Source organism: Coffea eugenioides, chromosome 2, assembly GCF_003713205.1.
Source record: "Coffea eugenioides isolate CCC68of chromosome 2, Ceug_1.0, whole genome shotgun sequence".
NCBI lineage: Eukaryota > Viridiplantae > Streptophyta > Magnoliopsida > Gentianales > Rubiaceae > Coffea > Coffea eugenioides.
Window position 1 is genome coordinate 25513592 of NC_040036.1, and position 25835 is coordinate 25539426.

General features: G+C 37.6%; 3 protein-coding genes across 9 annotated transcripts; 1 reads left to right on the forward strand and 2 right to left on the reverse strand.

The window, feature by feature from the left end:
• Positions 1-1083: 1083 nt before the first annotated feature.
• LOC113762540 (SPX domain-containing protein 3) lies at positions 1084-3559 on the reverse strand. The gene is made up of 3 exons (XM_027306029.1): positions 3153-3559; positions 1896-2052; positions 1084-1745 (listed from the first exon to the last, which is right to left on the reverse strand). Exons 1-3 carry the CDS (start codon positions 3396-3398, stop codon positions 1378-1380), a joined length of 771 nt encoding a protein of 256 aa, XP_027161830.1. The 5' UTR covers positions 3399-3559; the 3' UTR covers positions 1084-1377.
• A 5899-nt stretch (positions 3560-9458) lies between these two features.
• Positions 9459-12564, forward strand: LOC113760949 (putative pre-16S rRNA nuclease). Of its 4 annotated transcripts, XM_027303713.1 has the most exons (8): positions 9459-9817; positions 9924-9983; positions 10468-10580; positions 10979-11047; positions 11748-11799; positions 11917-12004; positions 12111-12116; positions 12353-12564. In XM_027303713.1, the coding sequence occupies exons 1-8, from the start codon at positions 9515-9517 to the stop codon at positions 12373-12375; spliced, it is 714 nt and encodes a 237-aa protein (XP_027159514.1). In that variant the 5' UTR covers positions 9459-9514; the 3' UTR covers positions 12376-12564. The 4 variants fall into 4 exon arrangements, 3 of the variants coding, with proteins under 3 accessions (XP_027159514.1, XP_027159515.1, XP_027159513.1); XM_027303714.1 differs by lacking the exon at positions 12111-12116; XM_027303712.1 differs by lacking the exon at positions 12353-12564 and having other exon boundaries at positions 12111-12311.
• LOC113760948 lies at positions 12402-25368 on the reverse strand. Of its 4 annotated transcripts, none has more exons than XM_027303710.1 (19): positions 24381-25368; positions 22858-23394; positions 22641-22760; positions 20615-22558; positions 20394-20510; positions 20076-20258; positions 19910-19972; positions 19477-19548; positions 19099-19362; positions 18331-18450; positions 17517-17576; positions 16194-16234; positions 15934-16011; positions 15762-15846; positions 15209-15371; positions 14946-15088; positions 14363-14549; positions 13251-13355; positions 12402-12794 (listed from the first exon to the last, which is right to left on the reverse strand). In XM_027303710.1, the coding sequence occupies exons 1-15, from the start codon at positions 25266-25268 to the stop codon at positions 15237-15239; spliced, it is 4707 nt and encodes a 1568-aa protein (XP_027159511.1). In that variant the 5' UTR covers positions 25269-25368; the 3' UTR covers positions 12402-12794; positions 13251-13355; positions 14363-14549; positions 14946-15088; positions 15209-15236. The 4 variants fall into 4 exon arrangements, with proteins under 4 accessions (XP_027159511.1, XP_027159510.1, XP_027159509.1 ...); XM_027303709.1 differs by having other exon boundaries at positions 12402-12759; positions 13251-13379; XM_027303708.1 differs by having other exon boundaries at positions 13251-13379.
• Between the last annotated feature and the right edge of the window lie 467 nt (positions 25369-25835).

A 25835-nucleotide genomic window follows, 5' to 3' on the forward strand; every position in this document is an offset into this window, starting at 1 on the left:
ACCCGTTCTGGGGATGTTGATCCCGTCTGTTACCAGGACTGCTTGACAAAATGTCCCCCGGATTCCCCACCATCATTTGTCTAGAATAGATGGTTTTGCATCCAATAACTGCAACAGCCATTGCATTTGATCTTATCAATGCATTCAATTGTTGTCTGTAGAAAAGTTTTATTCCGTTATCAGTTATTATATAATATAACCCATGAAGTAATGGAACAAGGATTTCACAAGCAAAATTGCAGAGCCAAAATTGAATCATCTCCAACTCCATACAAAAATTAGTTTTGCAACTCGCAAGCGCCTTAACTATATATTTTCAGCCAACGCTGGAGAAACTGTTCTTGCATGGAAGGGTGAGATTTCAATCTATAAACGCAAAAGATTGGAAGAGCGACAAATATCAGTCGTTTTCCCATGCTAATAATTTGGGCTCGAATTAGTCGTAGATTCTGAATTATGATGACTCACGAGATGAGAACGACGCAAGTTAACCAGCAGAAGTACGGCTGTTGTTGACAGAATACTTAATGGAAACACGTTTAAGGTAGCAAAAGAATAATCAGCTCTGAGTTATTATCCATAGGTTCCATATACAGTTGAGATTAAGCTTTCAACACATATACAGTAGTATTACACCTCTAGCTTAAGATGATTTGAAGTCTGCAGAGTTCTCTGTCTCAGTGGATAAAGGGCCAAAGTTTGTGCAATTAGCAGCAGCTGATTTTGGCAGTTGACCAAGGAGATTTCATGTGTGGAGAAAGATTTTGAGTGGGCTTATTGCTTATTTGAGGGCAAATGCATATCCCGGTCTCGATTCATGTCCCAGTGGGGCAGAAATCCAGCTCTGAAAAGAGAATTACGCAATTTTCATGACCTGACCTTTGGGCCTTCACTCTGGTGCAACACTAGTATTGATAAGTAAATCTTTGCATTCAATTTTCAATTTCTTGTTGAAAATGTACTCTTATCTGCACTTTCTTTAGTATACATTAAATAAGTGTATGTTGCAATATTTCTTTCCTTCCTTAGCCAAATGCATTCCTCCAGTCCAAGCCTCATGTAATTTGTAAAATATGATCACAATTTAACCAGCTAAATTGCGTAATGACTTCTTTCGTATTGCATCTAAACAGCACCACAGTTTTTTTTTTTTTTTGGGCATAAAAAAACCCCTGAAAAGTTCGAGCGAGCTAATCCACCAAAAACAGGGCCTTCACTTTCTGGCTATAAGTAGTAGCTCAATCTCAAATGTTTCAGGCCAAAAAACCGATTGACAAAAAAAAACTGGGAATGCCTCATTCTTGATCTATCATCTAATCAAACCAAGTGTCAAGAGCATATATCATGTGGTATAATGCGTAATAATAATACATGGTTCTAAGGAATGGGTATGGGTGAACTGAGTTGCAGAGATTTGACAACATCAGTGTCTGGCAAGTTGAGAGGTGGCAAAGAAAAATGACTGTAAGTGGAGCTGCCTCTTCTGATCTCTTGCATGGTCAGAAGAGCAGCCACCGTATTCCGAAAAATTCCTTCACCAGCAACAGTTATTGCCTCTATTTCACCTCTAGCTTTCTTTTCTGCAGGAGCTGGGAACAATGAATCTATTGTGATTTCACACTCTTTAATGAGCTTTGATATGAGATCCGTGGTGAAGAATGGCTGTTGCAGCACCTTTTGGATGAAGGGCAAGCGCAATAATCCGCCTGTTCTTTTGTCATACTTCTTCAATATCTTAGCCAATCCTACATATTCGAGGGACAAAAAAAAATTTTGTGGCTAAGCACATAGATTTTGTATTCTGTAGCAAAGGGAAGTTCATTCACACAAAAAACTGAAACCCCATTTGGAAAAATTTTGCATATTTATGGGAAAACTGAAGCTTATGCATTTACCTGTATAATTGACGTTGCTGTAGTTGATAAGGAGCACCATTTCGCCGTGGAAATCAACAATGTCTTTTCTGATCTTTCGCATCTCCGCTTTGTAATCTATCTCCGACGCCTCGCTCCCGGATTTAGCTATCATCCTTTGGATCCTCTGTTGCAATTCCTACATCCAGAATTCCAGAATATCTACTTAGAAGAAGTATGATGACCTCAACCTTGCTATATTATCGAATCAGTGCACAGAACATAACATAAAGGCAGCCCATTGTACTATGGTCGGCAAGTTCACGAAGACCAAGTGCTTTTCCTTTTAGTTTCATTTTTATTTTGGATGGACATGTATTTAATTGTTAATACAATACAGGCTATTCCACAAACATCTTCATCTGAGAATGATTATTTGATATGTAGTTGATGCAAATTCTGATCATCAAGTTATCAAAACAAGAGCCTATATATATATATCATCAAGTTATCAATTAAGTCTCTTTAATTTTTGAATAAATTTTATATATGCTGACAGTCAGTGCATACACTATCACCGTTGGATTTATATCACCGTTGAATTTATAATACATGTGTAAAAGTTGGAGTTCAAATTCAAATTTTATATAGTTGTTATTCCTTCCAAACATTTTTCATCAAAAAATTCTACAGCCTTTGTCTAACAGCATAAACACAATCCCACATCTTGCCTTTAAAAATTACTAAACAACAAATCCTACGCAATTACTCATTTTGGTGGTAATTTGTTTGGGCCTTTTGGCCTCTTATATGACTAGGCTGGACACTTTAGGAGAATCGTTTTTGGGCTATATATTTAATCGGGCTTTGAGTGATCAGTTCATATAAATGGACTAAAGTCTGAGTAGTGAGTACTAAGACCCAAGGGGGGGCGGGCTGCCATGCAGACAAAGTAAACGAGTGGACCCACAAAAGAAAAGAAAAGAAAAGGAAAAGAAAAGTTGTGGGTCCCAACATGTCTGAGTTCCTGTTGCAATTTTGAACGAAACGAAACTCCAGTTGACTGACTCAAGTGCTTGTGACTTTTACGTCCTGGTCTAGACTCTGCTCTAACAAGCAAATGAAGCTCCAAGAAAGAAAGAAAAGCCACTACTGACTGAGTTCTATACCAAAATTTCAGCGGCCCATTTTACCATATATTATCACACATTAGTCATTACCACTGAAAAAAAGGGAAGAAAAGAAAGTTGTTCCAAATCCAAACTCGTGAAAGTAAAAAAGGGTTGGTTGGTTGGTTACCTTATGCCGAATGATGAAGTCCTCTTCTTTCTCCATGAAGAATGAATTGAGTTTGTCGATCTCCTTGTTCAACAGGACTACAAACTCCGATTCTGCTCGAACATACTCGACTGATCCACTCAACACTGGCGGAGCTGATGAGATTAAATTTAGAAGCTGCTTTAAATCCTTGTAGGACAAGAACTTGTCTCGCCAGCCCGGCAAGCTTTCTTGAATTTGTTGCTTTAATCTCTTGCCAAACTTCATCCCACCACCCCACCCTGCCTTTTTTTTTTTTTGACTTTCAACACGTTTCAAACTTCGATCGAGGAGAGAATCAGGTATGAAAAAGAGCCCAAAAACCTGAAGGAAAAAAATGGTAAGAAAATATGTTGGGTCTGCGATGGACGAAGGGAAGGAATGAGAAGGGAAAATTTTTGGACGGTTATATTTGTAGTAAAAAAAGAGATAGAATATTTAGGGAGCATATGCTTGGCGTGATGAAGTGGCAGTCAGGAAAGGTATAGAAAGGGGCCTTCGATGTAAGGGAATTCTCGGCATATTCGGTTACTATAGTCATGCCTGTGACTAAGGCTACTTAATGACTTTTTGGCATTCTTACGAGTAATTTATTGAGGAAATTAGGTGGTCTATTGGACTAAAGTGACATGGAATGTGAGAAAATGAAAAGTTGTATAAGCATTGTAGCAGTTGACCACTAACAGATGGCAGGATCTTGATGTCTGTCATTGAGGTTCCGGCTAGTGTAAGCTGTGACGCTAGGAGAGAAAGAGGAGGAATTGGGCTTCTGGAAACGGATGATTCCTGGGAATCTGCTTTGGAATCTCCTATCATGAGAAAATCAAAGCTATTAATGGGAAGGTTTCAATGGGAAAGCACCAAATGGAGGAATATCTCGATATATGTTTGAACTTCTGGTAGCAAGCAGTACATGCTGTATTTTTTTAGTATATCAGTCAGTATGTGTGGGCTCAGCCAGTTTAGCAACAGTGACCATCGTACGACTTTTTGACGTTTATCAATGTGCAAAATCTTCGACTCCTTTGACATTTTCTTTTCTTGTCCTCTCTCCTAAGAAAAGTACTTATTTGAAATGTGCTGTCACAATGCTTGGCTTGGATATGGGTGGACAAATCCTGCCACAAATGTTGGATTGGAACCACCAAGATCTTCACTTTTCTGTGATTTCTAGCACATTTTGTAATGAATGAAATCTCAACTTCATTGGCACATTGTGGATTTAATAAGAATCACATGTAGAGTTTTTTTGTTTTTGATTTTTTTTTTGGGTGCTGGGAGAGCTGAAAGTCCATCGCATTGCTATGTGTCTAGGCGCATACAACTTTGTAGTCTCGGCAACATACGTACAAGTTGGATCAGTTAGTAAGAACGGACCATTTATTTACAAAAGAGCAGTGTATTTAAATCTCGTTACTGGTGCAAGAACTGTATTTGTAGGTAATGTGTATAAACCCTGTGAGCGACATATGGTTCCGAGAACATATTCTGACCTGTAGTGATAATTGGAGTCGAACCCATCCAAACTTGTATTTTTCAAAACAAAAAAAAAAGTTTTCTAGCCACGAATTATAATATAACGCACCAACAAACTAATCAAGATATTTTGTGTGGTTGGAGCTAAACGTTACAATGTAAAGAAGACCAAAGCATATGCCCCTTGAAGTCGAAACAAAAAATAATGGCTTCTTCTTCTTCTTGATTTTTCCTGTTCCTCTGTTTTTTTTTTTTTTTTTTTGGATAGAGGCGTGTTCCCAATTCGTAATTTCAGAACATGAAAATGACAACAGAATTCATCGCACATTTCAAGGAATATGCTTTATTGGGCAGCATCTTTTTCGCATATTCTCTTCCCTTTCAAGCTCCAAACTCTCCGCCACGGCCTGGTCCCATAAAATAGGATAAGTGTCACCCCATTTTTTTCTTAATCCAAAGTTTAAAACGACATGCCTCTCCCATAATGCCTTTTACTGGTTTCTCCACAATAATCTTGATAGTTACCCCTATCTGAATTACTATTTTTTAGAATTTTTATAGAAAAATGTACGGTAACGATAAGATATATGTGAAATAAAAAAATAATTAAAAAATATATTCATGAAAAGCGTAAAAAAATTTTTATATAGAAAACTATAATCCAAACACTATATTCGTTGTGTTCACAGTTTACTGAAAATATGATTATTGCATGTAGAAATATTTTATAAACCTCGATGTTACAACTAGGCTTCCAATATTTATTTTTGGAAGGCAAAACACTCAAATAAATTTCGTTGTGTTGGCTTCTCCGTTTCGAGGCGGGATCCTGAGTAGGGGTGTAATCGAGCCGAGTCGAGCTCGAGTATTGCTATACTCGAGCTCGACTCGACTCATATACACCAAAGCTCGAGCTCGACTCGAGCTCGAGCGAGCCCAAAAAATCGATAGTCGAGCTCGAGCGAGCCCAAAAAATCGATACTCGAGACTTGACTCGAAAAATTTCCTTTAGGCTCGAGGCTTGACTCGATACTCGAGGCTCGAAAATTTTTTTCATTTTAGGTCTTTTTACAATTATGTTATTACTTTTTTGCCATTATAGGATTTTATTATAAAGAAGGATATATTGTAAATTTCATATAACTTATACCCATAATGGTCATTTTATAATTATAATACATATATATTATTTAAATTATAAATATATTATTTAAATAACTCCGGCTCGTCGAGCTACTCGATTCGACTCGAGCTGGGCTATTTCGACTCGAAACTCGACTCGATTTTCATTCGAGTTACTCGAAACTCGGCTCGAACTCGGTCAACCCGAGTTCGAGCCGAGTCGTTGACCGAGCTACTCGCGAGCTACTCGCAAGTAGCTCGGCTCGCGTACATCCCTAATCCTGAGAGGTGATTCGTGATCACCTCGTTCTATAAAAAGTGGGTTGGGATGGGATGTCAGACGTGCTATAGATAAATATGCTACAGATAATTTTTCTTTGAAAATCTTCTGGTTTTTAAAAAGAATTTCCAACAGGCTTCCATTATGAGACGTTACGGTTTGTGCTGCATTAGCATTCTACCGGAAGGATTTGCACGTAAGTTAGTATTAGATTTCCACAAAAGTTGATCCAAATCTTACCTGTTCGTTGTGGTTAAGATTTTGGTCTTCGTACCGGGCCCTAACACGAACTTGGCTGTGGAAGGAAGATTGTACGTAATTTCAAACCTAAAGAAAGAAAGAGATGAATCTTGAGAGTTGAAAAAAAAACAAAACCCACAGGCGTGCAAAATTGGCAAAGTTAGGACATTCGTTCACGGGGTGCAATAATTTTAAGTTAAACACGTGGTTTGTGAGCTTTTGGTGCAATGAACCAATTTATTCAATGTCTATAGTTTGTAATTTTAATTTATTATTACACATATGTGTAGATAATATATGAACAGTTAAATTGTTGTATGAATAGAATATTTGGTTCACTTCTAATTCATATACTGGGACATATAAGTAAAATTTAATTTTAAGTAAATAAAACTTTATTAGAAAGAAAATAGAAAAAGCATCGTGTTTGATTTCAAACTTCCATAGAAGAAATGGTAAGGAAATTTTCAACATTTTTGGGGGACAATTTTAGGTTTAGATGGAATATCTTGAAAATTCAAGAGGGGCAAGAGCATGACCATAATAAAAAAGGGTAAATTTTTTAGAGATTAATTTTTATACACCGTCAGTGACAAGCAGATTTAGATGAAAGCAACATCATTATATTTTAAATTTTAAATTCATCAATGTATCATATATCTATATTTGCTAGTGTAAGTATTCTTTATACCGATAATGTATATAATATTAATTCAATTTTTTTATAGGTTACGTTATAGGTTTTAAAAATTTGAGCTTAAAATGACTATAGCTCCGCCCATGATGCAAAGAATTTTCATTGTTCTTGAAAAATTTTCCAACAGTTCCATCTGGAAATATATGGTGCGGGAGGCATATTTTCGCTCTCCGGTGGCTAAGGATTTCCAAGACCTGGATATAAAGAAGCCAAAGACATATTCTACCAAAGTCTTTCTTTCGCAATCTAAGTATCCTAAAGTCCTTATACTTGTGTTGATGCATAATCTTTGCAATTGGTTGGTATGGTGGTTGGTTCATCTGATACACACTCAATTGAAAGATAACGCAGGGAATGATGCCCCTTCAAATTTACACTGAATATTGAGTCCCACATTTGCAAGTCTGGCTAATCAAGGGTACATGAGAACTAATTAGGGGGAACGAATGCGAAGATAGCTAGCGTGTTGATCAACCACTTTCACAGTCGAGGACCTTATTTCCTTTGCGTGAAGGCTGCAATCAAATATTTATCTATATGATCTTTAGCCCAGATCTTGCATTCTTGTCGCTTTATCATTTGCCACAAATTGAATTGGGAGTTCCGTGTTGGGGAGCATTGTGGTATGTCTTTTCCAAACGAAAAGCTAAAAGAAAGAAACGAGAAAATTCTGTAGTGAACTGGTAAAACTGGCATCTGACATGGAAAAGCAATGAAAACAACCTATGGTTTCGTCGATATCGATCCTAACTGCATTAAGTAATTCTCCATGTACAAATGAACTTCCAAGTTGTGCTATCAGAATCCATAGATTGAGATTGTTGGTTAGAAAATTACATAAGATGGAGGGAGGGAAGAAAATTGTTGTTGCTCTGACGATCTTATTCGCGGTGGCAACAGCAGAGTTATCATTGTGGTTAGGCCTTTGCCTGAAAAGTACATAACATTAAACTTGAAAGAGATCAACCTTGTACTAATCTTGAGAGTTGAAAACAATTAATACCCCACTGGTACCCTGGTGTGCAAAGAATTTTCATTATTATTGACATATTGCTGTGTATTAAGGTGGTGCATGCCGTGATGGTTTCGGTATTCTTGACGCATTTGACCTAGGTCTTTCTTTCACAATGCAAGTTATCCTGATTGAACTGCAAATTCTCTCGATGCATAGTTTTTCAAGGCCTGAATCAAGCAATGGGCTGGTTAATTACATGGTTCATCTGATACATGCACTTCATGTCTAATATTGATGGAGTCCCGCATTTGCAGGTCTGGCTAAAGGGCACATGAGAGTTGGGTGAATGAGAAGATAGCTAGCGTGTTGAACCACTTTCATGGGGACCTTACAGTTTCCTTCCTGCTTAAAAATCTATGTGATGATCAACACCCCAGATGCAGACTTATCTAAATCGTGCTCTCGTCTCTTCGTCTTTTGCCACAATTAAATTCTGGCTTCCAAACGAAAAACCAAAAGAAAGAAACGAGTCGTGCTCTGCGTTGAATTTGTAAAACTGGCATAGGATTTGGAACACCCAAGAGCAGCGAGTGCCTCTGTAGATGTTTCATCCATAATGATCCTTACTGCATTATGAAAAAAAGATCTTCCAAGTAGTTGTATCAGAAACCATAACTTGGGTTTGTCAGTGAGATTCAACTACATAAGATATGGAGGGAAAAAGAAAGCTGTAATCTGCTTCACGACATCTTCTATTTTCTTATGGAAATCATATTAACTACTAACAGAAAACATAATGGAATTATAGTTTTATAATTTGCACTTTTATCTGGTTAAAGTGTTTCTTAATTGTAGCTTCTAGGGAAAAGGGTTAACTCGCGCAAAAGATTACTGCTCAACAGGTGATATTCAATGCGAATTCTCAAACTCGGATCCAAGGAACACGTTGTTCAACAAGAACACGAAAATTTTTGCTGCCGGAGAGGATTGAGTCCCATCAGTTTTCTTCGTTCTTCTTCTTCTCTTTTTTATCTTCGTTACCAGCATTTTTTAGGGTAGGTGTTACCAGCTTTTTTCCCACAAAAGAGCATTTGAAATTTTATTTCATCCTAGCCATTCAATTTTAGGAATCACCAATTTGTTCACTTTTTTACGACTTGCTCAAATTAATGTAACGAGTAAATTATGGCTTCATTGGCACATTACAGGTATAAAACTATGTGGTAATTTAGTATCACACTAATGAGATCTTGATAAGTATTCAAACCAAATATAAACACAAATCTATACTCAAAATGATCAAACTACTCGACTTTTTCTAAGAATCGAAAACATTATCTAAAACTTGTGAAGCATTCAAACCAAATATAAACATAGTTAAAATCGTTAATCCTACTTTTTCTTTTTAATGTTCCCAATAGTACGAAACAGATGATTGTGAGGGACTAGAATAAAACGACTTTCAAAATTTGAGGGCAAGAATGCAATTTCAACACATAAAGTTCAAGCAAATTCGTCTTCTTCTCCACTACTCATTTTAGCTCGGCGGAGACTCCCCTCTTCAGTAATAGTCCATGAATGCAGCGGCTGCAGTGACTAACGCCATCACCAGATTACCTTTTCCACCCCCAATTGGATACTCTTTTGCCCAAAATGAGAACCCCAGACGCGTTATCGAGTCTCTGCGCTTTCCTTCAACTTCGTCTTCTGCAGCAGTGAAAACAGTATCTTTATCTTTGGAACAAGAGTTTCGGCCTAATGCCCTTCGCAAGAAGCAAGATTCCTCATCCAGATGTGGGTTCAGCCTAGGGGTAGACCTGGGTCTTTCGCGGACGGGCCTTGCCATCAGCAAAGGCTTTGTAATTCGTCCCTTAACTGTATGTATGATGAATTTGCCTTTAAAACATTTTTACTTAATTTTTTGGGCTTTCATCTGTTATTGTTTTGGTTGCATTTTGTGGGCTTATGTATAAGAGGTTGTAGGTTCTTGAATTAAGAGGCCAAAAGCTGGAGCTTCGTCTACTTGATATTGCTCAAAACCAGGTACAAAGTTGAGTTTTTGGGCGGGCATGTTGTTTTGTGGCTATTGAAAGGGAATCGCAATGAAGGTTTCCATCTTTTTGGAGCTATGAGTGTTTAAACAAGAATTGCTCAAGCCGGAGGATATAGTACTTAAGTTTAATTTGATTTTTTAACGAGCTTTAAAATGTATTCGAGCTTTACTTGATTATCATGTTTTTGGTTATTGAACTCGAGCTCAGCTCAGGGAGCTTGATGTATAGTTCAAGGCTTTTTGCTTATTTGCCGAGTTTGAAAACTTCATGTACGCTAAATCATTGTTTAGCAGTGTTTTGATTTGTTGCCATACGCCCTTCTCAACTCAAGCTCCATTTGAGTTCAAACTCAGTTAGCTTTTTATAGCTTTCAGCCTTGACTTTTTCCGCTATTGAGCACAATTTCCATTCTTGCTTTGGAGTTTTTAAGTAAAATATCTTATCTAAATCCTGAGGGTTTATATGGAATTTAGGAGGTTGACGAGTTCATAATAGGGCTTCCAATATCTATTGATGGGAGAGAAACACCACAGTCGAATAAAGTCCGTAGTGTTGCTGGTAGACTTGCCGTCCGGGCTGCTGAGAGGTAAAGTGATAATAAACAGGTTTTGTTGTCTGGGATGTCATGCTCTCAGACTTCTAATTTGACATTCATGATGGTTTTGTTGTTGCAACCCTGCTTGATAAAATGGTAAATTGGAATTCAGGATGCGGTTGTATGATATTAGTCTTCAACAAATTATGTAACAAATTTGTTGCCATTATGGTAAGACTTTTGCAGGACGAATAAGTCGAAATTCTATTTCATAGATTTTGTAATGAACTTCTTTTTATCTGTTCATGTCAAGGTATGACTAATACCTTCATCTGTATTAACCTTCTATTTCTGAACTTATTCATCAGTTATGTTGCAAGGGAACTTGCTTGACTTGTTAACCTTCTAAATGTTTTTCTGCTATCACATTGATCTCTATTTCAATGCAGGGGCTTGAGAGTGTACTTGCAGGATGAATATGGGACCTCAACTGAGGCACTTGACCGTATGATAGACATGTAATTCGTTTCCTCTCCTCTTGTTTATTTGATTAGATTCCTGAACAGCTCTTATGCAGAATTATCAAAATTTCTTTTGCCATTGAGTGGTAAAGAAAAAAAAAGGAACGTATTCTGCGCTGAGCTGCTATGCTTCTAAAATGTCAAGGTTACTCATGCATCCATAAACCTGAAATAAATAGTAGAATGCTGATTAAACTTTCCCTCAAAGACACATTCCACAGCTTCTTCAAGTACTTCGGCAGATTACTAAAACTTAGTACAGATTTGGATAAGAGTTTGGTTAGTCCAGTTCAGCTGCTTAAGATCTTTTTGAAGAGCAAATGGGGAGCCTTTTCTCTTCATATATTAAAGCACGAGGGTAAGGCTGTCCATTCCACAAAAATCTTCCTCCAGAGCTTCCACTATGGGAGCACACACATTCACTGGCACATCGAAGACGGGGAGATAGGTTAGATAAGTGAAAGGGAATTTATCAAAATGCTCTTTATTCCAAAAAAAGCAAAAAGATTCTCAAACGTGTAAATCGCTAGTGAGATCAATAGAAGATAATCAGATGTCCATGGGTGGATTATCGTATACCATACTACATATTGCCACTATCTTTGAAAGCATGAGTTAGAATTTAATGAACTTGAAACGGGACATTTATTTGGAAGATAGGACCTGTAGACCGACTAAATGTACCAAAATTTTGCAGGGGACACAGCAAGTCTGGTCGCCGGGGGAGGATTGATGCCTATGCAGCTGCGGTGCGCTTTGTATTCAACATTACCATTTTGTTTTGCACGTTTGAATGAATGTTTTTCTGGTGGATTTGATATCTGGCATACAAGTGTGAATATTTTCTCCATTTTCCTCAATCACAGATGGTGCTCGAAAAGTACTTTTCAGAGTCAGGAGGAGGAGTTGAACTTGTCTTGCCCAAGCAGTTGGACCTCCAAAACAAACTTAGAGGTTGTGCTGCCAGGAATGTTGAGTCGTTTTAAGCGGATCTTTGCTACTCAGAAATTTGCATTATGTTTTCATGCGTTCATAATTCTTTTATTCTTTTTTATCTCAGATCGGGGTAGGTTTCTTCTCCGCAAACCTCTGTATTTGTAATGTTTGCAGTCTTTTGCATCGTTTAATGATAGATAGGGCTGTGGCGGAGGCATACCAATAATTGCAAAACATACAGACAAATCTAATAGGAGTACATTTCCCCCTACTATGATAGCAGTCAAAACATGTGGAACTTTAAGTTGGTTCCTCATTTTGTCAAGTTGCTTTGTGATTTCATTTTCCTTGTTAATGCCAATACAGGAAAGCTATGGAAGCGTTCTTAAAAGCAATTTTCTGGAAGAGCAACAGGTTGAAACTGCGTTGTAGCACTGAGTCAGCAATCAATTATTTATTACAACGTATTTCAGACATCAAGATTCCAATTATCAATGCGTCCAACTTCTTTTCCTTGTATAAAACATTTGGTTGATCAAATTTCTTATCCCTGCCTAAAATGTACAAATCGATTGTTATTTCTGGGTCCAAGGACGGAAAGGGTATAAAATGCATGTTACTGTATCGGAGCAGAAAATCAACTGAACAAGCATTACTGCAGATATCCTTTCATCCAACATAGATGCAGAACTGACATCCTTCATCTGCCAGACTTGAAATCTGCCCTTCTCCAAGATGGACGCCACAATCTGGATTTCCTCTAGTAATGGCATCTGATAGACAGCAAAAACTTGAGACACAGTTTTGACTGCAGAAAAACAGACGAGATTGACTGAAACACAAATTCAGATAAAATATCCTACTTTTTCTTCTTAAAAAGGAATGGAATATGCTTCTTGAATACAGAATAATAAATGGTGGCTTCTTCATTGGAAAAACTTGTAAACTTGGACATCGAATAGAAATTAGTAAGGGTGACAAACAGGACGTACAACAACTTCAGGGTTAGCAAGTGTGAGAAGATAGTTTCTGAGTATTGGGAACTATGGAACAAGACAATCAAGAGATGGCAAAGGTTATTATGCTTACCAACAATAAAATCATTGCACGAAAATTCTTACAAGTTACATGATGTAGTAAATTTTACTATAGAAGTCTGAATTACTAAAAAATTTGGGAAAAATTGGCAGAAGAACAGCAAACCAGTAAAATATCAGTGGCCATGTCTAGCTCATTGGGGTAATAGTTATGGCACAATAAATACCTTGAACCAGAAGAAGTGCGAGTACAATACATGGCAACATAGTGGTTTCATACAGACATTCAGAGTTGATCTGGAAGTGCAGTATTGTAGGATATTGCTGCTAATCTGTTCATTAAATAGTCAAAATTTCTGCAGATAGCTCAAAAAGTCAGGAGTATATATACATACAAACACAATAGGAACTAAAAAGAAAATCTTCACAATTGATGTGAGAGACTAATCTAGTATCTTTGACAGATATGCACATAATGCCTTTTACTCAATTTGTTAAAGTTATTGCATACTTAGATCCAAATTATGCATATATACATACATATATATATATATATATATATATATCCTCTCCCTCAAACTATTGAAATTCCAAATTATTAGTCAGGAACTCCTTTTGTTCTTAGATTTTTAGTTCTCATTCTGCAGAATGAAGAAATTGTCATGGTAGAAACACCAGTACCATTATATGCAATGCAACAAAGCCTATATGCAAAATTTAGATGTCTCCTGCGCCAAAGATTTCAGTGTGATGTTTAAAAAACTAATGTAGCACATGGCAGAACCCCATGGTGCAGGATAAATTCTATTCTGACAAGAAGGCAAATCAGAGCAATTTTCCTTGGCTTCTGCCTGTGCACCCCATTATCTCAAGATGATTTTCCTTTGAAAAAGGGGGAAAAGATTATATGTTCAAATTAGATCTAGATGTTCCCTCGGGGCTGATCATGTTGGCACTTGTATGAGATCTAAACACAATGTGTCCTATGTAGCACTCACTTTGTCTGGGTATAAATAAATTTTCATTCATTTTTTCAGTAGGTCAATTAAAAACTGGAATCTTTCTCTATAATGCTGCACTGGACTGTCATTGCACCTGTTGATGAGATAGTTCCGTCTTACAAGGGTGTTGACTAATCATATCCAATATAGAGCCTTCAATACTAGAAACAAATCATGTATACCTCAATGCGTGTCATTAGTTTCTAAAAGTCGACTCAAAACATAATAATAGGTTGTTTCCTGCTACTTCCTTAAATTTTATGTTGCTGATGTGTTTCACTACTAGTCAATCACCATTATCTTAATTAAAGAGTATCAACTAGGACACGCAACATTACCAGATCACTTCTCCCAGTACTGAGAGTGGAAGCCAGCCATAACGAGAAAAGATGGACAAGCTCAGACCATGATCAGCAGTACGAGGAATAAGGCACATTTAAAGGCCTTCCAGTAACTGCACTTTTACTGGACATTTACTGCACTTTTACTGGACATCTCCAGCCTCCGAGTTTCTGCTGCATAGCTCTGCCAGAATAGAAAATAAAAATTTCTTCACGATTCCATACATAAGAAACCACAAATGGCTAGTCCAAGAAGCTGTTTTCAATCCAATTACCAACCATGTAAACCCAATTGCATGCTTCAAACACACTGTAACTTTATCTCAATATACAGATTAGAACAACACGTCTTACTAATATAGTGAACAGAAATCAACAATAATGAAGTGGTGAATGAAGTTGTAAGCTATAACACTTGATAAGTTAGGTTTCTGATTGTTAAATATTTTCTTTCAACTAGTTTGAGCCATTCTGCAATAGGTGACAAGCTTCAAATTGATAACTCTATAACCACTTGCACTATAGATATGTCTTGCCTACGGCCGTTGCTTGTGAAACACAAAAAGAATGTCCAAAATACCTGTATTGGCCATGCGATTGTTTAATTTTGAAGTAAGACCAAGCTTGCCAGAAAGTTGTGTAGCTATTGGTAACAATGGCATGACAGCTTCACCATATGACCCCAAACCAGCAATTCAAACTTCGCCATAAGTGTTTGATGATCTGTAAAAGGAGGACAGTAGAACACACAGAAGAGAAAGAACTAAACCTCTCTAAAACTATATAGACTATTATCCTCTTGATTCAATTGAACTTGGAGAAACTCTAAGTTTCTCAACATACCATTGAGTAGGATAATCTTTTCAGATAATTAGGATCCACCAGAAAGACCAATACTTGGAATAATTTTTGGGAGCAGCTTACACGCCAGCTTTGTATTCAATTCATCGCTATTGGGAAGGCAAGTAAGCTCATTTTCCAGAGTAGAATAAGCATCAGCAAAAGCCTGCACCATGTAACTACCTTAATTAGGTCTTTAAATCAATTGTGACCTGCACTCACCATATAGCAGTCCAACAATCAAGAGCAGACACACACACACACACAATCCTAATCCTATCATAATTGGTACCAATCTCCAGGGAAAGTTCCTTGGCTACAACAAAATCGAAGATGAAACATCTTGCTAAAACACCCCACAGAACCCAAATTGATTCAAACTAAATCAATTGCACGCCTATTTTTACATCATATAGTGCTAACTGGAAGTCTCCACCACCCATTAAATTCAAGACCCAATATGACAATTACTGAGTAACATAAAAATGTGATTTATTACCAAATTCTCAGGGACACCAAAAAAAAAGGAAGACGCTGAAACTAAAAACTAGCTAACCTTGATACACTGATGGATCCGGAAGCAATTTCTCCCAACATTATTTGCTGGATATAGAGGATCATCAATATAAATTGGATCAATGCTGCAAATTAAAAAATTTGATCACAGTCAATAGGACAAATTGAAAACCTAGTACCCCAGTAAAGAAATTAACAAGGTATACAATTACCTGTACCCCTGTTCCCTATTTATGTATACACCACTACCCTGTACAGAGATACGCATTTGGCGAGGATCAAATACGTTCCTAGATCAATAAAGGCTTTACATCAGTATCTAATCCAAGGCTTTCACCCTTACAAGGAAAAAAAGAAAATGATACTGATACGTCAGTGTATGACAACTAACTTGTCTACAATTGATAATAGAACTAAAAGAGTGAATGCCAAAAACAGAAAAAGGAAAATTTCATGGAAGCATTTGACTTACCCAAAGAAGTAAAGAAAATCCATGAGGAGACTTCCATAATTCTACAAATCATCCAGTAAGCATGTTAAGAGTTAGTCTGACTAATAAACCCAACGAATGGAAGTTCATATATACACAACAAACATATCAAACTGAAAGTCAATGTTCTTACGTTGAATAAAACCCAAATAAATGTTCATGAAAAACATTCCCTAGCATATCAGCAAGCACACATGACATTCACAATAGAAATTCCAAGATTAAAGCATACTGAGAATTTATGAAAAGTGGTACCAGTCAAAAGCATTATTGTATCTATCCCACCCAAAAATGTTACTTTTACTTGCCAGAAATATCATGCAAGAGCTGAAAAAATCTGTAGGTAAAAAATGTGGCTAGCATCAACCATTTCCTCGTACAAAGTAGGGCCAAAGAAGTTATACATTAGGTGAAAACCTTGTTAGGGAAAGTGGTACTATCTCGATGTGGCCCAGTAAGAAAAGCCGGATAGTTAAGCGACTAGTATTTTCTTTACATCCACTTAAATCTAACATATAAAGGTAGAATGACAAGGTTTCAAAATCAAATCTCTTTAGACTATGAAGGTAATTTGAATTCTTGAAATGACTGATAGAGTCTCAATCTTTTCAACCTGTCTATTAATAAATTGATTATAACAAGTCAACATCAATGTGATGCCAACTTATCATGAATTTAAAATGTACAAATCAAAAGCTAGAATGTGCATATAACCATGCTATTGACACCTTCGAAGGTAAACAACTAATCAGTTAGTTTTTGCATTTCTTGGAAAAAACAGAAGTAAACTTCTCTACAATTTCAGTTCAAAGTTCATAAAACCGTTAGCTCAGTGTCTTTCTTTAGTCCCATACTAGATAAAAGTGACTTTCATCCGAGCTAACAGTTATTTAGTTACAATGATCTAATATTTCAATTAAATTATCCCAAATATGTTATGCATCCTCCAAATTTATAAGCAATACAGTTTCATCATTTTCTCTCTGACTCTATCAAACATTTACATTTCTGTTAACTCTTCATATTCATAAGTTGCGAAAAAAGTGCAATGACTTATTCCAAGTTCAAAAACACTAAAAATGATATATGCTACCATGCATATTAACTCAAAACGGTATCAACATGGAATATGCCCTAGTTACATGGTAGGGTAAGAACAAGAGAAGTGAAGCTAAAAGTATAATTTTGGTAAATTTAACAGGGATAACAGTAGCAAGAATAATTTTTTAAGACATCTGAATGTAACATTTCATATATGGTCGAAGAAAGACAAAAGTGTGAACTCATTATAGTCCACATCCATACCTGGTTAATAGACCGGCCAAGATGATGTTCATGCTGCAGAAAACGCATGATCAGCAGTACCTGCACAACAGGGACAAAAAAAAATCAGCAACCACAACTTACAGAGGTATGAAGAATTTATAAACAAGGATCTCCAATTCTCCATAAACTAAAAAATGATTGTAAAAAAGAGCTCATAGTTGTATTCACATTAGAAATTATGAGATCAAGAAAGAAAATCAATGTCCTTACAGGCATCAACAGTTGGTTTCCATTTTACCGCACGATAAGAGATAAGATGATCAGGATAAAACTAGATATCATCTGATTTGACAACAGAGTTCTATACACTCAATCATAAGTTTATTGTGTTTAAGGTACATTGAGCAGGTAGGGAGAGCGCACACATTGTGTTTAAGCTCTATCCATCCAGACACATAAATGTTTCAGGAAAGGGATACTAACACAGGAAATTAAGAGGGGACCATGAATTTTGATTGAAAAGAATTTTTAATGGGCTTGATCACTGCAAAAAAGGTGCACCCAAAGACCGGAAATTGTTCGAATGGTAGGAATTTCAGGGTTAAATGCTCCCACAAACTTGAAAGCGATGAGCAATGGCCATCTCATCTACCTCATGTTCTGATGCCAAGCCCAATATTACCTATTTATCAAGAATCAAATTGAAAAGAAAAACCAAAGAGAACTAAAAATTTCATCCATTTGAAGTCAAAAAGTTCCTCTGCAAAATTTCATGTTAACTAACCAAAAAAATTTCATCCATTTGAAGTCAAAAAGTTCATCTGCAATGCAGATCTAATAGGTAGGCACTTACTAAACAATATGAGCTTAAACCACCCGAATATGATTGGTCCAGGCTACGATCTGCCAAGAATTTCTTTAGCACCAATGCAAGCGGTTTAGCAGCAGGAAACTGTTCTGTAAGTTCTTTGACCTAAATAAACAGTCAAATATATCAGCACGGGAAACAGCAAACCAAAGAAAGTCAAAAGGTCTTAGTAGTGGTTTGGACACAAACCATAAAACACACAGACCTTCCGTAAAGCTACTCCTATTATAAAACCAGATTTCCCCAACTTTTCATTTAATTCTAATTTCAACTTGTGCTAATATCACATGCTGAGTGAAATCCTACCATATCAAATGGGCTGGAGGAGGTACCCGTGTCAGTTGAATTGCATTTTAATTTATGCCTTTTTTTTGGGGGCTTGGTGGGGGGAATTTCATATATATTTTTCTCTTTGAGAAATAGGTCTCAGCAATACATCATAAATAGATGCAAACATCTTAAGATGTGTTTTAATAGTTTCTGCATGGATCTTTTGGGGCATACCTCAAATACCCATGCAAGTACTCACTAAATGGTTAATAAGCTTAAGCAAACCTCTTCCCAGCATCATCCAGATTACCAGATGAACCTAGAAACCCGTCTTCTGCCCTCCCCCCTACCAACCCTCCTACTGGGGAAATGTGGAAAAATTCTTTATTTTTCCTAACCTCTTTTACAACTTCATTCTGCAAAACCTACTAGGAAGAAAAAGAATGGAGAAGAGAAAAAAAGAATGGTAAAACCTAAGTGTACCAGTTCTGTAGTCTGCAGTCCAGTATGTGATGGGGACTTGAAACTAATGTCAAGACGAACTGATTTTACATCCTTCTCCATTTCATACTTCATATGACAGCACTTATTTGAAGCACCGGTTGCTAATCCAGTGGGATCAGCCTGGAAAGAGTTGTTTTCTTTACTAGTTTTTTGAACTGATTCTTCTTTTGATGCTTGGCCATTAGATGCAGAAGATGCAATGAGGTCCTGAGGAACTTCCACCACGAGCATGATAATTGGAATCTAAAAAAGGAAAAGGCATAACAAGATGAAAGCTCAAGAGAAAGGGATTACAAGATTAGAAAGGAGGGATCCCAAAAAAGTAGCAAATGAAAGAAACTGAAACAGAGACGTTACAGCAGTATTCTCGACAATCTTGAGAGAGTCATTCTTAACCCATTCCTGATTAGCAAGATACCTAGCCGCATGCTGCAAGGAAAACAACAGCCCCCTCAGTTACCATCATAAAATAAGCTAATATTGTTCTTTTTTCAAGATACCTAACAGCATGCAGCAGGGTGAGTACAACTGCTGCTTACATTATTGTACAAGAACTGATGCAGATCTAAATTCTTATCCTGGATGATATAGCTGCCATAGATTAATGGAAGTCCAGAGAGATTATGCTTTTTATTTTATTTTACTTATTTCCGGGCTGAGGGGGTGGGGGATTCTAAAAATCCTTATTGGTTTGCATCCAGGAGCTCAAAAATTACTAATAAAAAATCCACATTGGATAAGATTACAATTTCTTCTGGTCCAGAAAATGGATAAAGAACTTTGTACAAACCTGTAGACATGTTTCTTTGATACCATTGCGCCCCTCCAAGATCCCGGCTTCTTTTATAGGTTCCTAAAAGTGAAGACGAATTAGATACCATTTTATCTGTTCTCAACACATAAAGCCAAATGAAAGAGACGAGTAATCCAGAATAGCTACAATAAGATAATCTCACCAAATTTCTCACTGGAGGGAGACAAACCACAAGGTCCACATCACTTGATGGAAGTGACAACCCAGTAGCATTTGAACCAAAAATATTTGTCCTGGATCGAGGCCACAAGACTTGAAGAGACCGTGTCACTCGCTTGACAGCCCAATTAATAGAAGGCTTCCACAATAAATTTTCTGAAGCAACCTTTTGTATCATAACAAGAGTATGGCCTATTAGTTAAGGTAGTCCACCACGTTAAATAAAAAACAGCGAAACGTAGGTCAAAATAGTAGCTGCAGATTCATCTTAAATACATAAGCAAACTCTTCAGCGCTGTACCTGCTTGCAGAAAGAGTCAATTTCATCATGAAGGAGGCCATGGATCACAGAGAGAGATGCCTTGTGATTGGAACAATTAAGCAACTCAGGTGGTTGCAATGGAAATGCAACGTCTGGCTGAAAACATATATCAGAATATTCAGCCAAATATAGAGAACAAAATGAAAGGACAGAAATCATCTAAGAAAACAGAAAGGTAGAAACATGATTAACAATGGTACATGTTCCTGATCACGAGCTAGCTGAGAAATAGCAATCAGGCGATCCTGCAGCAAAGCTCCTGGCACAGGTTGCGTCAATTTACGGGCTTGGAGGCTTTTATTCCTCCAAGAAGGCCAAACTACTTCACTACCATCCATCCGTATACAAGCTTCTTCAAAATTAATTCCATCATGGGACCAGCCCTTAACACCCCAGTGCCTTGGGCTAGAGCTACCAGACCGAACACTAGGAAAGCCCCTATGTTTTCTAGAATCACCAACAGGAGAGGGAGGAGGCGGACGTGGAGCACGAGGAACACAAAGAACAACAGGTGAAGGTGGCCTCTTAATCCGAGGCTGCTCCCGGCTAATAGGAGGAATACAGGGGCTTTTACGATCAAGATTACGTTTAAAATCTGATTTTGGTATTTCTCTTGGAATATTTGGGATGATAATCGGTCGCAAAATGGGGTATTGAAGTGAATCTCCAGTCTTCGCTTCACAGTCACCAGACAAGTTGGAAAAAGATCCTGAGATATTGTCATCTGTAACTACCTCTGCGATTGTTGATGAGGAGGGGACAACTTTGCCACCTATCTCATTCTCAGATAAAACGTAACCCACAGCCTGGTGTGCTGGACCTAATGGATCAAAAGGAGAGCAAAAAGAAGCAGCAGATGGAGAAGTCAAACCATTCGTACTATAAGAAGAAGAAAAGCCAACCATATCATCAACAGCTTGGTTCATGTCTGCTTCACGCCAAGCCCATGAGCTGTCATCTGAACTAAGAGAAGGAGGACGAGAAAAGCTGCTCACAGGGAAATCAGAAGGATTCCAGTACATCACACCACCCCCAAAATACTGATTATAATCCATCCCAGAAACTGCATGTAGCTCTAGTTCTTCTTCAGACATCCACTGATTGTCCTGATCATCAGCCAGCTCATGCAAATTTATGGCATCTGAAAAGTCCATCACATCACTGGAACAAACCCTCTCATCCTCAGCAGTCATCACACTGCAGTGGACACCTGAAGCTGAGAAGCCCTGCTGAAAAGAAGATTGCCGCCTTGAGATGAACCCTGAATCATAGTTGCAAGCGACTGAAGGAGCTATTCTATTGACACCACGCACCATTGGAGGCCAGTCTAAACTCATAGGTAATGGTTGAGATGTAATGCCACTGCACCCAGTTTCAACTGGAGAATTTCTCACTCTATGAACTGCTGGTACAAAGGATTGATGGAAGTGATTTTGCCAATTATAACCAACATCCAGGTGCAATCTATCAGTAGCAGCCGGGAGATGCGAATTACAAGGTGGAATCTGTATAGGAGCTACAGTTGGCCATTCATAAGAAAGATAGGCAGAAGAGTTTATAATGCCTATATCATAGAGTCCAGATGTACCTTGCTCCCTAAATGGAGTAGCTTTTCCATTGACATTGCTATCTTTGCTCAGTTTTGTCAAAAGTCTTGATTTTCTGTCCACCTCATGTTGCTGCTTACTCTTTGCCCTCTTGGTTTCCACACTGCCTAAATCATCAATCAAATATTGTGTTGGCATAGAAGGAGATGCCTCGCAGTCCACATTGCCTTTTACAGACTCAAGACTGGCAACCGCTCCATTAGTTACAACCACTATGCCAGAGTTCTGGCAGTCCCTGAAACCAGGATTTTTAGTGCCTTCAGAATTACCAGAGTTAAGAGGCTTTGGAACTGTAGAATTACTTGAATTCGGCTCATGTTTATCATTTCCTATCCCTTCATGTGCATTATCAATAATTGGATCTTCAGCTATACAATCAGACTCTGCATTCCCATTCCGACAATTAGAGGAAACTAAGACAGCTTCCACCTCTCTTCTTTGACAACTTTCAATTTCTACTGAGCTATGAGTGCTGGAACTTCTAAGTTTGTTTCTCTGTTTTTTACTCTTCCTGGAAGCACTTCCATTATTGCGGGCCTGGTGACAGTCAATCAGTTATAAACCATTCCAATTATTAGCTTAAAATGATTTATATCATATGAAAAAAGACAAGTACAACCATGTCAATTCTTGAGACAAGACACTCTGTCGAAGGATTTCTCTCCTGAACCTTTTCAGAAACCTTGCTTGATGGACTTAAATTATAACTTCTTTTATGTGGAAGTCCAGTACCATTTTCCTGAAATACGCTTCAACAGAATAAGGTCTACTGCTAGTGAAAATTTCATCCATATTGATTCAGTTTTCTAGAAGGAGTCTGCGAGGATTTAATGTACCTTTGCAGGTTTAGGAAGTGAATTATCAAGTTCTGAAGATCTTGCTGCAGAATGAAGCTTTTTCAAATTCCGATTCTTCCCCTTTTTCTTGTGGTTACTAGTACCAAGCTTTTCCTTCTGCTTCTTTGTTGAGGAACTCATTTTTCCCTCTTCAAGTAGCTCAAATTTTGTACAATCAAGTGAAATCACCATGAGTATATCCCGCAATTTTCTTAATATAAGGTCAGAAGTTGTACTAACAGAATCCAGTGAACTAAAAAACAGCTTGTCCTCATTATATCCACTATGCTGAAACACTAACAACATAGAAGAAATATCCTCGAGAAGAATCAAAACACTAAGCATGCATTTTAGTTGGAAGGGATATTTAGAAACTGATACAGAAGCCCTGCACTCAACTTTTGAATCTGGTATTGGGGGACGCCCATCATTTTCTTCACGTGACAAAAAGGTGTTGTATGCCAATGGTTGGTCAGTGTTGGGATTGAGCATCCTCTCATTCTCCAAGACATCTTTACCTTTCAAAGTTTCAGCAGTCTGACAGTTACAACAATCAGGGATCAGATCAAGCTTCCAACAAATTAAGAACCTCAATTTTCTGGGGTTTGGTAAATAAAATTAATATAAGCAATCATTCAAGAAGATCATAATGCAAGAAATCACCATATGACCATATGTAAAAATGGGGGAAAAAAAAAGAAGCAGAAAAGAATGCAATGTACAACAGTCATCATTTGCTTGCAGCAGAATTAAGGATTGCTGAGTCATTCCATTCTCATAACCATTTCTTTATCAGTCATATGTTATAAGCTCTTTACTCATTAGACTTTCACCCAACTCTATAAATGATTAGAAGAAGTGTGAATTTTTTCTCAGGCAGCTACTCGACGAGTAATTACAAATCATGCTTCAGCAACTCTTTTTTCCCCTTTTGGGGTTGGGGGGTACTTGTAACATCTTATGATCTTTGTCAGCATGTCGCCATTAGTGCTGCTTTTAACCACCTTATTATATTTTCTTCTTCTTTTTTTTTGCTCTATTTCCCAACTTCATTTCATACATATTATATGCTTCCCCATATGGCTTGCATTGGCAAGAGAAAATTGATTTCACATGAATTAACCCATCTTTTCTCATAAAATCACACTACCCTTCTTCCTTGCTCACAGAAAGTTACCTACTCCTATACACTAATTTAGGTAATACCAACTCCCCTTCGCATTTGACCTTTGTCTGGATATTATAGTTTAGCCAACTTGGTAGGTCAATTCTATTTGACAGTGAACAACCTAGAATTTTATTTTCGATAAGGTAGCTATCAAGACTAGCACACCATTTTCTACCGTCAAGACTAAAGATTAAATGCATAATCAGGTTTGCAACAAAAACCAGAACCACTAGATGATTCCCAAATTTATATGTTAGAAAATCATCATTCACCAAATATTAATCGTAAGCTGCATTACGTGCAATTTAGAAAAACTAAAATCATAGAATAAGAAAAGTTCCACAACAAAATATACCAGAAGTTTTGCTGCTTTTCCGACTACCAATTGAAACACCTTCTTCTTCATTGCCTCATCCAACTTCGTCCACCAATCTATACACCCCTTCTTCCTCCCAAACACATTTGCTGCAACCCCAGCCCCATTGATCTTCTCCTTCAATTTCACACCTCTTTTCTTCCCACTGTTATTACAATTCAACCAAGCCAACCTCAATGCAACCTCCAATCTATTTGCCACGAGTGTCTCCATGCTACAATACCCCTTTGCCTTCAACCACTCCATTTCTGGCCATTCGGCCGCCAACCCTCCACTTTCCTCTCCTCTCAAAAATGCCCCATTCGACACCCCATCCATGATCTCAACAAACATCTCCACATTTTCAACAAATTCCTCACTCACAGTAATCGAATCAATACAAACATCAGCCCCTAACCGCGAAAAATCATTAACGTTTTCACCTTCTTCCGAGCTGAACAACCGAATAGACTCGCGAATAGCCAGCTCAAACTGATTTGCCTCAGCGACTCGGGACAACAACCCGTTAGACTTACGAAACAAGAGGCTGGGGAGGCTAATGCTGCCGGACGCGTGGCGGTAATCAGGAGCCGCACGGGGAATATCGGCTAGGATGAAGAAGAATCCATGACCATTGGTCTTGAGCTTGAGGAGCATTTCGAGAAGGGTTTGGGTGAACTTGAAATCAACGGCTGTGAGGTGAGCTTGGCGTTGTTGGACTGACAAAGATGAGAACCATTTGATGATTGATGATCTGGGGTTAGGATTAGGGTTTGAATTCGGGAAACTTGAGTGGTACAAAGAGAGGTGGGAAGTTAGGGAATCGATGAGTTGACGAGCTGAATTCATTGGGAAATTTGAATTGTAATTAGGTTTTTGTCTTTGCATTTTGAATTTTGTTAGGAAGAACTCTGTTTATCCGAGTGGTGGTGATAGTAGCAGAGGTGGTGGTACGTGGCGGCGGCGGTGGTGGTGAAATGAGGCGGGAGAAAAGTACGGTTCCTATGAGGGGAGACGGGGACCGTGGAGATTAATTAATTGATGGAAGTAAAATCCAAGCAAGGGGATATTTTCTGAAGTTTGACGTGGATTTTCTTGTGTATTATATTCCAGAAGCGACAATTATTTTTCTTTCAATAAATCTCAAGCAAGGATCCGTTTGGCACCCATGGTGTTTTGAGACAAAAGCTTTTTTTTCTAATTTACAAAAATATTTACAATAGTAGCTAAACAAAAAAATATTTTACTATAGCATTTCTCTTTATATTACTATGTCTGAGAGAAAAAAAATGCTGGAATAAAAAATGTGCTTAAAAAATATCTCTTAAAAGAATTTCTTCCAACTAAGTTCAACCTAAACTTTTCCATTGGTTAATATGGAGTTCATGCAAGGCAGTAATTATAGAGTGTGTGCATTAACTAACTGTCCAATAACAATTTAAAAAAAACTCTTAA

Bases quoted from the DNA above. Each gene is read 5' to 3' on its own strand.
- LOC113762540 (XM_027306029.1), bottom strand. From the start codon at position 3,398: ATGAAGTTTGGCAAGAGATTAAAGCAACAAATTCAAGAAAGCTTGCCG. The intron at 2,053-3,152 runs GTAACCAACCAA...TTCTGGATGTAG, and splicing joins ACTTCATCATTCGGCATAAG to GAATTGCAACAGAGGATCCA. The intron at 1,746-1,895 runs GTAAATGCATAA...TCGAATATGTAG, and splicing joins CAGCAACGTCAATTATACAG to GATTGGCTAAGATATTGAAG.
- LOC113760949 (XM_027303712.1), top strand. From the start codon at position 9,515: ATGAATGCAGCGGCTGCAGTGACTAACGCCATCACCAGATTACCTTTT. The intron at 9,984-10,467 runs GTACAAAGTTGA...TATGGAATTTAG, and splicing joins TTGATATTGCTCAAAACCAG to GAGGTTGACGAGTTCATAAT. The intron at 12,005-12,110 runs GTTGTGCTGCCA...TTTTTATCTCAG, and splicing joins CCTCCAAAACAAACTTAGAG to ATCGGGGTAGGTTTCTTCTC.
- LOC113760948 (XM_027303711.1), bottom strand. From the start codon at position 25,268: ATGCAAAGACAAAAACCTAATTACAATTCAAATTTCCCAATGAATTCA. The intron at 20,259-20,393 runs GTACAGCGCTGA...ATGATACAAAAG, and splicing joins TTGACTCTTTCTGCAAGCAG to GTTGCTTCAGAAAATTTATT. The intron at 19,363-19,476 runs GTAACGTCTCTG...TTCCTTTTTTAG, and splicing joins AGATTGTCGAGAATACTGCT to ATTCCAATTATCATGCTCGT.